This window comes from Diplotaxodon limnothrissa, linkage group LG11 (genome assembly GCF_057381915.1).
Source record: "Diplotaxodon limnothrissa isolate DT_005_m linkage group LG11, D_limnothrissa_male_GT1.1, whole genome shotgun sequence".
NCBI classification, from domain to species: Eukaryota; Metazoa; Chordata; class Actinopteri; order Cichliformes; family Cichlidae; genus Diplotaxodon; species Diplotaxodon limnothrissa.
Genome location: NC_140606.1, coordinates 28,582,591 through 28,594,419, shown reverse-complemented (window position 1 = coordinate 28,594,419; position 11,829 = coordinate 28,582,591). Strand labels below are relative to the sequence as shown.

Here is an 11,829-nt window from a genome sequence, read left to right as displayed (position 1 = left end):
CAACCGTTGCTAACACAGTGGTTTGGCAGTAACGGTTGCTATGGAAACGAAGTACCGTACACAATGAACGGCAGTGTCCGCGAGGTGGCGGCATACGTCAATACCACGTTTGAGCCGTTGCTGTGCAAAAAAGTGATTGACTACTAAATAACGATTTAATTCTCTCTCTCGCTTTTGAAATCTGTGATCTATTTGCTTAAATAGGCTGCAGTAAACATGATCTACAAAGGGGTTATATATTAAACGAAGAAATATCCTGCTTTGAAACCATCTTTATTACAATCCACCCAGCCCTTTTTGGCCACGTTACAGAACAGTGACACTATGTATGTATACCTTGCAATTTCTGTTGCCTTCTTGGCCAGATTTCTCTTGAAAAATACTTTTTTTTAAATGTCAGTGACACTTTTTATTTGGAACCCCCTGGAAAACCGATTACATCTTCTATCTTGTGACGACTATTTTTTTCTCCGGCTCAAAACGAGTTAGTATCATTCTTGACAGATCGATATGCTTGACATATTATATACCCATCATTTGGATATGAAGTCACCAAAACTGCCCCACTGCTCCTTGGCCATCTCATTCTCACAATTACGCCTTCACAACATCTTCTGACAGGCAACCGTTTTCATCAACTGTTTATACATTTGTTAAGCACTGTATATGTTGGCATTGCCTACATATTACATATATATATGTAAATATTTATATCTCTTGGCATGTTACTGGGGTTACAGAACCAAATATATGTGGTAAAATGTAAATAAGGATTTGTGGTTGAACAGGATAAAAAACAAAAACGAATCCACACATGTCCTCCTCCTCCTCACTTTATATAAATGTCACACTATTAAGCATTAGTAAGGTATTAGCAAGTGCCTGATTTATCATTTATACATCATTACTCCCCCTTAGTATGCCATTTAGACTTGCTATTAATTAAAAAGTGCTACTAATGTTATTTATTCTTATGTTTTATTGTTGTTTTTGTACTATTTTAACATGTTTAAAAATCTATCTATCTATGCTGGTCTAGAAACATACAGCTTATTCAAAAGTAGCTCACATTTGTTTATTTGAAAGGTTCCCTTGCATTCTTATAACAGCAGGTGAACCATTTAAAGTCCACCATGTCACTGAAAAACTATACAAAATAAGTTGTTGTTTTTTCACTGTGCAATAACTACAAAAATCAAAAGCATGTTGGGGACTATGACTGTCCCAGTCTAAAATCCCAGGCAAACAGATGAAGTATTTACAAGACCTCAACCACTACTTCTGCAAACCCTGCATACATTATGAACACCCTGAAAGGAAACAATGTGATATATTTGATAACCTTTAGCAATATATACAAAATTCAGACAGGTCAGGTTGCTCAAAAATTGTAAATTATTTGACCTGCATAACACATATTTTAGTTGCTCTGATGCAGGACAGTAAACTCTACATAGCTTCAAACCTGGGACCTTCTTGATACGAGGTGATGGTGCTAACCATCAGACCACCATGCTGTGTGTGTGTTCTCTGACATGCATGGCAGGCTAGGTGGTGATTCTAAATTGGCCGTAGGTGTCAATGGTTGTCTGTCTCTCTGTGTTAGCTCTGAGACACAATGACCACCTGTGCAAGGTGTAGCCTGCCTCTTGGTTGGATGGATGATGTAGGATAGAGAAGGTAAAGGGCAACTCTTTGGACCAGTCACACAAAAAAAGTGTTTAAGAGGTATTTTAGGTATGAGATAAAGTTAGATAGATAAAGACAGATAGAAGCAAAGTCAGAAAGCTGCTTCTGACTTTGCTTCTTAAAGTTCAGTGGAGAACATCGTGCCATCTATAAAACTGGCACGGAACTGGAAAACAGTCCAACAGTATAAGTTGCCACATTTTCTGCCTATAATTCTTCTTTCTGCACAGCTCTCATTCCCTCTGGAGGAAGAAATAACTTGTGTTGTTGAAGTGCTTGGCGTCTGTCATCTCTCTCAAAGGCTTTTGTTCCTCATTTTCTTCACTTTCGTTTTCATCACTTGGTGGGTGCTCTTTGTTGCTCTTTGTAGGGACAAAGGTCACCAAAGCTACTCCTTCTGGGGCAACCGGGACAGAGGGCGAAGGTTGAGATGAGTCATCACAGAGGGTGGTGAAATAAAGACTGTGCAGTTTAGAGATAAATCTGTCCTTGTGCCTGAATGACAATTTAAAAAAAGAAAAAGAAATATGAAAATGAAGGAGCTGACCGTACATCACATCTTAGAAATGACTAATGTTATGTCATAAATCTGCCCTTTTTTGAAGAGATGCATTGAAAGTGCCAATGTCAGTACCCGAAAGTGTAGATGGCCAAAATGACAGACAAGATAGCGAATAAACCAAATATCCACAGCAAATGATGTGGCCACTCTTTAGGTTTTGGTGGAGGTTTTGTGGGATCTGTGGTAAAAAAGAAGGGTAGACTGTGATAAATCTTAACTGAGCAAGACAGCATCCATCTAAATACATCTGAGTGCAACTGAACGTCTGTGTTTGCGTGTAGGTGTGAGGAACCATAACTCCTGAGGCCTGTTTTTGTTGCAAGCCTGAGTTGTTATGATGACATGGTTTCCTGTTAAAACCCAGGGGGCAGAGGGGATTTTCAGCACTAACAACATTTAAGAGTTCCCTCTCGTCTTTTGGCTCTCTCGCACACACACGCACACGCACACACACACACACACACACACACACACACACACACACACACACACACACACACACACACACACACACACACACACACACACACACGCATAAGTAACTGTAATATTTCACAGTTTGCATGCCAACTCACCATCATCTGGATATTGATCACCTGAACCTGAACCTGAACCTACGGGGTAAATAATATATTTTAAAAACATATTAGTAGGATAATAATAAATGATAAACCTGAGATAACAAGGCAAAGTTGTATAAGGCAATTTTAAAAAAGACTGAAATTGTCCATTTCCTAAAGAACTATGTCAGACTGCAATAAGACATAGTTTAAGTGGTCCCAATAAGCAGACAAGGAGATGTTACAGCAGGGAGGAATAACTCCTGGGGGAAAATTATTCTAAACTGAATTCTGCAAACTTTTCAGGTGTTTATAGCTATGTTAGTTCAGAGTTGCCAAGCAGCAAGACTTGCTTCTTTGGTTGTAAGAAGTTTTGGGTAATTTAGCAGACAAATTCTTTACCAATTAAAAGTCAATATGGCCTAACACTTGCTTTCAAAATAAAAAAGACTATAAATAATCCAACATGATAGTGCCTAATCCAGCAGAATCTTGTTTCTCTCTTTCTCTCTCTCTTTTTTTGGAGGGCTGTTTCTTCCTTATTTTAAAAACAGGCTGAAAGAAGTGACCATTAAAGAGAACAGAGAGTTGGACTGATGTTTAAAAAGAAAGGGTTTTTTCACCACAACGAGGGGAAGTGCACTAATGGTACACGGTCAATATCTTGAACCCCTAAGCCACTGAGAAACTTCTTAATAATAATAATAATAATGGATTGGATTTATATAGCGCTTTTCAAGGCACCCAAAGCGCTTGAAAAGCTATTCATTCACTATTCATTCACTCTCGCATTCACACACTGGTGGTGTAGCCACAGCTGCCCTGGGGCAGACTGACAGAAGCGCCCCTTAAACATCTGTCACAGGATTTAAAGTTTAATTTCATTCAGCACAAATAAAGTCCACTCAGCTACTTCTGTGAAAACTTACACTCTTGTACTGTGCTTTAATTGAGCATATAGAATACTTACTGATAAACTTAAATATACTTATTTATTTTATTTTTAGAGGTGTGTGTGCGTATTTATTTACCCGTTGGGGGGCTCACAGGATAAGGTCTACTCCACTCACTCCACTGACCATCATGTTCTGCCTTATACCTCAGCTGTATCAGGAAGTCAATGTCAGGTGTAGGAGTCACTACGATGGTGTAGGAGCCCTCTCCTTCAAACTGCTGTACCAAGATGGACATATACAGGCAAACGTCTCCATTTACTGACACAACAGAGTGTTCAACTTTTCACAACTAAGTAAAACCTTGTCTACTTACGTTTTCGCTGTGAAAGGAGAGGTTTGTTTCCCCGTATTTGATCTCACAGATGAGTCTAAAATTGTGTGGCTCCTCGAAGTTTGTCGGTAAACTCCAGCACACCGTCATCATCGTCGTCATATCCTGTCTTTCCTCCAACGTCGCTGACACGATTGACGGAGGCTGAGGCTTCTCTGAGGGATCAGGGACGAACATGTAAAGGTCTTGTATGTGGAATAATATGACTAGTTTAAAAGATGACGAATTTGTCTGTAATTTACTTGAATATGAAATATTAGTCAGATACATTTCACAATTAAATGTTTTGCAATTAGGAGCATTACAACTTATCCAAAGGTACAATAATAAGTCTTTAAATCATTACTAATGTGTTTAATATAAACCAGAAGACTTTCCTAAAAATGAAAATATGCTTATTTGTTTTCTTCTTGGGAAATTAGCTAGTATTCCTCTTTCATGTCTGTAGAGCAATTGTGAAAATCAATCAGAAGGCATCTTAACTTACAGATGGGCAAGATTAACCGATAAAAACAGAACAAAACAAAACATAGACCACAAAGTGGTTTCACTTTCATGTCTAAACTTCGACTTTAAAGGGAATTTGAAGTATTTAATCTGGGAAGGTGCAACAGGACACTGTTACTCATAAACTTTTTCAACCACTTCATCAACTGGTATCCTGAATGCTGAGCCAATCTGCACATATTCAAGTCATTCATAGAGGAAGAAAAAAAATTGGAGGCTGTATAAATGTACATGAGAGGATGTTTAAGCAAAGTTTTTCATGAGAAAGTCTAATCATATGGCACAGAAACAGAAATACTACCTCGTCATGACTCTGTGTCTAGGATGGATCATTTTTCTGATTTTTTTTTCTTGGGTTTGTGTAAATTTACCTGTCCAGCTCTTAGCATAGGTGGATGGACTCCATTCACTCCATTGTCCATCAAATTCCTCTTTAGCTCTGACTTGTATCAGGTACTCAACACCAGGCATTATATCAGTGATGGTTGCTTGCCGCTGGCCATTAACTGGCAGTACCTGAATACATACATATAAGACAAAAATCTCTGAAACAAAACTGCGTTTTCTGTTTCATGCCAGCGTAATGAACATTGAAAAAAAAAAAAAATACACACTTAGTAGTTTGACAACAGGTGTCTCAGCACTGACCTGTTCGTTGCCAATTGACGGTTTGACAGGGTTGTATTTAACTTCATAGATCAATTTATAGAAGTTATCTTGCACCTTCCAGGATGTCGGTAAATTCCAGGAGACCGTCAGCCTGTTCTTCTTTCCTTTCTCCTGTCGGACTGACACATTTGACGGAGGGTCTGGTTTTACTGAGGAGTGGGAACAAACACAGTGAGCACAACTTTAAAGCACTTCAGAAGGCCAATACTCAGTCCTGTCATGGACACATGTACTTTGACTTGAGCACTTACAAATTTTTAATGGTGTAAAGTACTTAAGGGGGCTGGTGACATTGCCTGTGATGCTTGTCACACACATGTAGACCAGGTGAGGGGTTCTCCGATCATCCTCAATGTGGTCCAGAGCACACCAACAGCGAGAGAGCCGAGATGAGTATGAGCATGACACTCGCTTGAATTTCTCTCTTGGACTGAGAGAAGGAAAGGAAAAGAACAGTCAGTCACACAAAGATGGACATAAAGGAAAAGAGAAAGTGGCCTACAACAACATTTCTACTACATTAGGCCCATTTACGACTTTCACACTTTTTTCTTTTTCATTTTTGATCTCAAGTAGTTTACTGGAAATAGTATTTATTTATGTAACAGCAATGTTAGCATTTTGACTGCACAAGATTACAGAAGTTTTGCAACATATACCAATATTGATCGAGAACAACCACAGTATGCACATTTTTTTATCCATGGCTTGCACACATCAGTTTTCCTGTATGTATGTAAATACAGGAGCAAAATATTACTTGATGATCCTTTTAAAACACAACACAAAGCACTCATGGGGGACTTCAAGTGCAATGAACGTACTTTTTACTCAGCAAGAGGTAACAACTAGGCTGCTTTATGGCGGCTTTCTGAGGCATTCCTTCACAGCGGATTTTACTACTGGGCGACTTTTTGTAGCAGAACAGACTGGGAGGCTCAGGAGAATCTAAGAGATAAAGAAGACATGTAAACACACTGTTCACCCATCCATTTTTAAAAATCAATTATCTAAATAGGGTCCTCTCAGGCTCTACAGCCCTCAGGTAGTTTGTTATATTGTTGGCCTTCATGACAGCACGATTAGAAAAAGACTGAACTATGTGTTGTTTTAATGGCTGCCAGGAGAAAGCTTCTACTCTCTTAAAAAGATCATGGCAGCATGACTTAGATTTGCAAAGTGGCATGTAAACAAACCAGAAGAATTTGGGAACAATGAACTTTGGACAGACGATAGTCACAACACCACGTTTGGTGATGCATATCAGCAACAGTCTGGCACAACAGTGGAGTGATGATCTGGGCTTGTTATTTAGCCACAGGACCTGGGTGCCTTACAGATATTGAGTCAACCGTGAATACTTCTATGTAAAAAAAAAAGTATTCTAGAGGCAAATGTGAGGCCTTCTGTTTTACAGCCAAATGTTGACCCATACTGGCTCATGCAACAGGACGACGAGCAAGCACAGCAGCAAAGCTATAACATATCTGAAAAAGAAAAGAATGGATGTGTTACAATGGCCCAGTCAAAGTCCCGACCTCAGCCTGACTGGTATGCTGTGATGGGGCTTCAGGAGAGCTGTGCATTAGCAGTTCAGTTCAAATCAATTTTATTTATATAGCACCAAATCACGGCAACAGTTGCCTCAAGGCAAGCTTTACATCGCAAGGTAAAGACCCTAAAACTGCTAAACTGCAAAATATTTTTGGTGTCACTATTTAAAATTTGAAATTTGCCCAAAAACATTTAAAGTCACAGTTCACCCGCTGGTTTGTTTACTGATTGTCTATCAGTGAGTCGTGTGTACAACATCAATCCTGACCCAAGTTCTGAGCTGGATTTAAAAGATGGATTTTAAAGCCATTTGCCTTCCACCTATAGGCTTTTTATTTGAAAATGAAAGCATGGATGGAATTATATAACCTTCCTCCTCCATCACAAAGTCCTCACTATGAGAACTCACCTGCAACGATCACCTTTAAGCTAAACTTTTCTTTGCCTTTGTGATGACAACTGTATTTTCCAGAGTCTTCCATTCTCAGTGAGGCGAGAGTTAGCGTTGTCCCACTCCTCCCAAATTTAATTTCACCCCAGTCCCTGTCTTCTGTCCCCACTGTCATCGTGTTCCACTTCCACTCAGGCATCACTTTTATCCCCCTTGTTACCCGGTTCACTCCTTCCCCCACTTCATCCTCTTCATCCTCCTCATAGTCATCCTCAACATCTGTTTCTCCAGTGGTCCAATGAGATTCGTCCTTCAGCGATCGAGTGGCCCTGGTTGGCTGGACGATGTGAGGAGAAGTTGTGTACCCTGCATCTGAATATATGAGGCTTCTGTTTCCTCCTGCCTCCGTGAAATGAGGGCTGTAGCCCTCACTTACATTCTTCAGAGAACTGTCATCACTTTTGACTGAAACTGCACTGTTTTGTATATCATTTGGAGCGGCTGGTGTCCCGTTCGAAGAACCATCCCTTTTGTTGATGTTTAAGCTGCTTCCCTTCAGACTGATCTTTACACCATCCACCCTCACATGACCGCCACAGGTCAGAAACAGCTTACAGCCCGGCGATAAGACCAACACACCTGGAGGAGGGTCTGCAGAAAAACACACAAACACAGAATCTGTAGAACTAATAAGAACCAGAATCATTTTTGATGTACGTGTGTGTGTGTGTGTGTGTGTGTGTTTGTGTGTGTGTGTGTGTGTGTGTGTGTGTGTGTGTGTGTGTGTGTGTGTGTGTGTGTGTGAAATGTTTGTGATTTGATTGTTCATACAGTGTTTTGTACAAAATGTTAGCTTCTCATTATTTTCAGTACTGGTTGTATTTGACTAGGCACAACACAGAGCGACACATTGCATAACCTCCACCCCAACTTCCTCTTTTAACGTGTCTCTCATCTTCATCATTTCTTTTCAGTCTTGTATTATTTCTAACATTCCCCGTAATGTTTCAGATTTTCTGCTCAGACCTCACACAGTCACTTATAACCTGACATGTTTTGGTTTAGTATGACTTGCCTGAACTTGACTGGGTTGAAGTCATAGTTTCATTCCCCTTAGTCTTTAGTAAAACAAATCTTTTTGCTCTTGCCCAGTTAACCGTTGTGTCTTTTTAAACATCTGATAAGACTTTATCTGATAAATCTGATGGAGACTGAAGCTGAAGCTGATAAGGGCCTGATGTAGAATCAACAGCCACTATGTTATATGCTGGTACTGGGTTAGTCCTTCTCTGTTCATACTGACATGATAGCATCACACAGTCGCTATAGAAAGTTATGCTTAATTCAAACTAACTTAAAAATAAAAATAAAACTCGATGTGAAAAAAATAGTTACTAATAAAAGTAGACTTTGAAGAAATTGAAATGAGCTTAAATGATTTTGTAAACTTGGAAAACTAACTAAAATAAAGTAAAATTGGAGAGAAAATATCCTTTTAACATTTGTTAGTTTTGTAAAATTTGTTGTCACAAGTTTCCTAATGAGGCTTTGAATGACTTTTTTTTTTTTTTAAACTTGTTACTTGTTACTTTTAAAAAGCTCTCTCTGTCTCTGGTATATGGTTTCCAGACAACAGTCAATAAAGAAACTAAAACTGACATTGAAACTAATAAAAAAATAAAATTAAAACAAAACATTTTCAGTAAACTGAATTAAAAACAAGAGGTCAAAATAAGATCCACATAAAAACTAAGCTTTCATGCTGTTTATGTCTGATCCTACCATCCACATGTGCAGCAGAAATTGACACATCACAGCAGCCAATATTTTCTGTCCAGTTTTAATGAGCCCTGTCAATTATAGCTTCGCTTTCCTCTTTTTAGCTGACAGATGTGCTGCTGCTATAGCCTATATATTTCAACGTTCAATGTGTTGTGCATTCAGAGACCTATACACCTTCATGCTTCTGTTGTAACTAGTGAATATTTGAGTTGCTGTTTCCTTCCAATCAACCTGAAGCAGTCTGGTCATCCTCCTCTGACCTCCGGCATCAACCAGACATGTCCACCCAGAGAACTGTCGCTCACCTGATATCTTCTCTTATTTGAACCATTCTCTGTTTACCCTATAGACAGATGTGTGGGAAAATCCAGGCAGATTCTGAGATACTCAAATTAACCTTTCAAGAATCACGCCACATTCAAAGTCAGCTACATCATCATCTCACATTCGGATGCTCAGTTTGAACTTCGGCAGATCGTCTTGACCACGTCTACACGCGTAAATCCGCTCAGCTGATAAGACCGGCATACTTGAACAGGTGTACCTAATGAAGTGGCCGATTAATTTTTGTTTGTTTGTTTTTATATGAATTTTCCTGACTCTGTGCCTATAATATTTATAAAATGTAAAGTTTACAACAAAATAAAAAAAAGCTTGTAAAATTAGCTGCCACAACGCGTCATAACATTTCCCAACAGGATAAAAACGCATTTTCCCCGAAAGAACAAAAGCGGAAAGAGCAAGAAAAAAAGCTTACTTTATATATTATCCTGTAATAATACAGTCAACTTCGATGAAGTAAATATTTTTAAACGCTGTGATTTTCAGTTAACTCCAAAACTAGACTCCAAAAAATCCTAAATTACAATAACTTTAACTTTGTCACTAAATTAGCCTAAGTTTTTGTTATTCTTAATAACAAAGAAAACAGATGAAGAAAAAAAATTACATTTAGACAATATGAGAGGAGAGGTTACCTTTTCTGGGACATGTTCCTTCAAAAACTCCGCTGACCGGAGCGAAGAACAGCAAAAGGAGAAAAATCCCCATTTTTACCCAGAGATCCTCCTTCCAGCGGCGGGTCCTCACACCATCGCCGACGGCAGCAACTGTACACTGACCCCACTCAAACGTTTTACACCGTGAAAACAAGACCGAGCTATTTACACCACGAAAACCGCTCATGCAACACCAAAACCCCCTGTGCAGACAGCAAAGTTAAAGGCGGCTCTCTCTGGTTGGCTCAGTCTGCTGTCCATGAGACCCGTTATTGTGAAATCCCTGCGCTCTTCCCCTTGTTCAGCGCCGTTACACAGAGGAAATCCTCCTCAGCATCAAAATAAGCCCCCCCAACCCAGCGAAAGCTGAATATAGCTCTGCTATATTAATATTCATTTATGAAAAATCTCTTAACTTAGAAAGTTCCTTAAAAATATTTTCACATATCCTGTTTTCTTACTGTAGTGTTTTTAGTACATACACCATGCGCACGAAAGGAAAATGGCAAATGTGGCAATACAGACTGAAGCTTTTAATATTTCATATATATATATATACTGGGAGTCATTTCCACCTGAAACTTCGTTTGATGAGTAAATCATTTGCACAGACGCAGCATGTTTCCCTCATGTGAAAGACAAATCAGATTTTTATTCAATATCATTCACATCCACACTTCCACAGAGACCTGCCTCCTGCTAAAACTGTACAGTACATTCATTTAGACCAGATTTTGCAGATCACGTGAGCTGTGTTTCAACTGCCTGTTGCTGACCGTAGTACAGAGAGATGTCCAAGAGCAGGTCAGTGTTCCTTTGGTTACCCTATTTAATGATTATCCAAGTCTGAGGTGCATCAACACTTGGATTAGTGGAGGGGTGGAAAAAATAAAAGAAAAAAGGGGGCGATATCTTGGCTTTGTTAAGGCATGATTGTCCACAAACAACTTCCTTTCTTTAATTCATGAACAAAAATGAATATAAAGCACTTTACTGGAGTATATGGTACAGTACGGATAAGCACTACTGTTCACAATGACAACAATCATGATTAGGAATTTAACAAATCACTTTTTTTTTTTTATTTATTTTTCTTCTACCTTTTCTTTTCTGCAGAACTGGCCTAAAGTGAAGTCTTTCCATTCTGTTCTTACGTCTGCGTTACATCAGAGGCACATTAACATGATCTGGCCTTTGTTAGACCAAAAAAAAGGCCTAGCTTTAAATCACACATAAACACATCAATGTGATGCAAAAAAAGCAAATGTGGGAAGAGTTACAGTATAACAAGTAAGAACTAAACAAAACAGACCTTTGGGAGAATACTTTAAATTAAAATACCATTCTCATTGAGAACCTTTGCAGATAATACAGCTTGCACTTCACTGGTTAAAACTGTTATGATTCTGCTTGCTCATTCGTCTCATTACTGAGAGGCGCTGAGTGGCTTAGTTGTGAGTGAGGCTTGTGAAATAAGCAGAAACAATCTTTCAAAGGCTACTTTGACATTTGCTTCTGCACCTGCTTCTGTCCCTCAGTTATGTACTGTAAATCTCAAGCATTCATTAACATAACCACCACACACTGTGCGCTCAAATATCTCACCAGTAAATCTTAATTTATGGCTGAGAAAGTTCATGTCATAAGACGATATGTCGCTTCCTGCAGAGATCCGGATGTAACTGATGCATTTTGAGACACTGTGCGGGTAAAGTTTTTTTTATTTAAATAACAGTCTTTGTGTTCTCTCCAGAAAAGCACACAGTGTGTACAGTTTGTGTGTCTGGTACACGCAGTAAATATAGAATTCATCCATCAGATGTTTACGTT

At 39.0% G+C, this 11,829-nt stretch overlaps 1 protein-coding gene across 3 annotated transcripts; it reads right to left on the bottom strand.

Annotated features, from left to right (window-relative positions):
* Positions 1–90: 90 nt before the first annotated feature.
* Positions 91–10,255, bottom strand: il6r (interleukin 6 receptor). Of its 3 annotated transcripts, none has more exons than XM_085366532.1 (11): positions 9,979–10,255; positions 7,238–7,870; positions 6,099–6,222; positions 5,526–5,704; positions 5,254–5,423; positions 4,977–5,121; positions 4,081–4,253; positions 3,843–3,984; positions 2,827–2,865; positions 2,324–2,429; positions 91–2,184 (listed from the first exon to the last, which is right to left on the bottom strand). In XM_085366532.1, the coding sequence occupies exons 1-11, from the start codon at positions 10,184–10,186 to the stop codon at positions 1,923–1,925; spliced, it is 2,181 nt and encodes a 726-aa protein (XP_085222658.1). In that variant the 5' UTR covers positions 10,187–10,255; the 3' UTR covers positions 91–1,922. The 3 variants fall into 3 exon arrangements, with proteins under 3 accessions (XP_085222658.1, XP_085222659.1, XP_085222660.1); XM_085366533.1 differs by having other exon boundaries at positions 3,843–3,981; XM_085366534.1 differs by lacking the exon at positions 2,827–2,865.
* Positions 10,256–11,829: the final 1,574 nt, after the last annotated feature.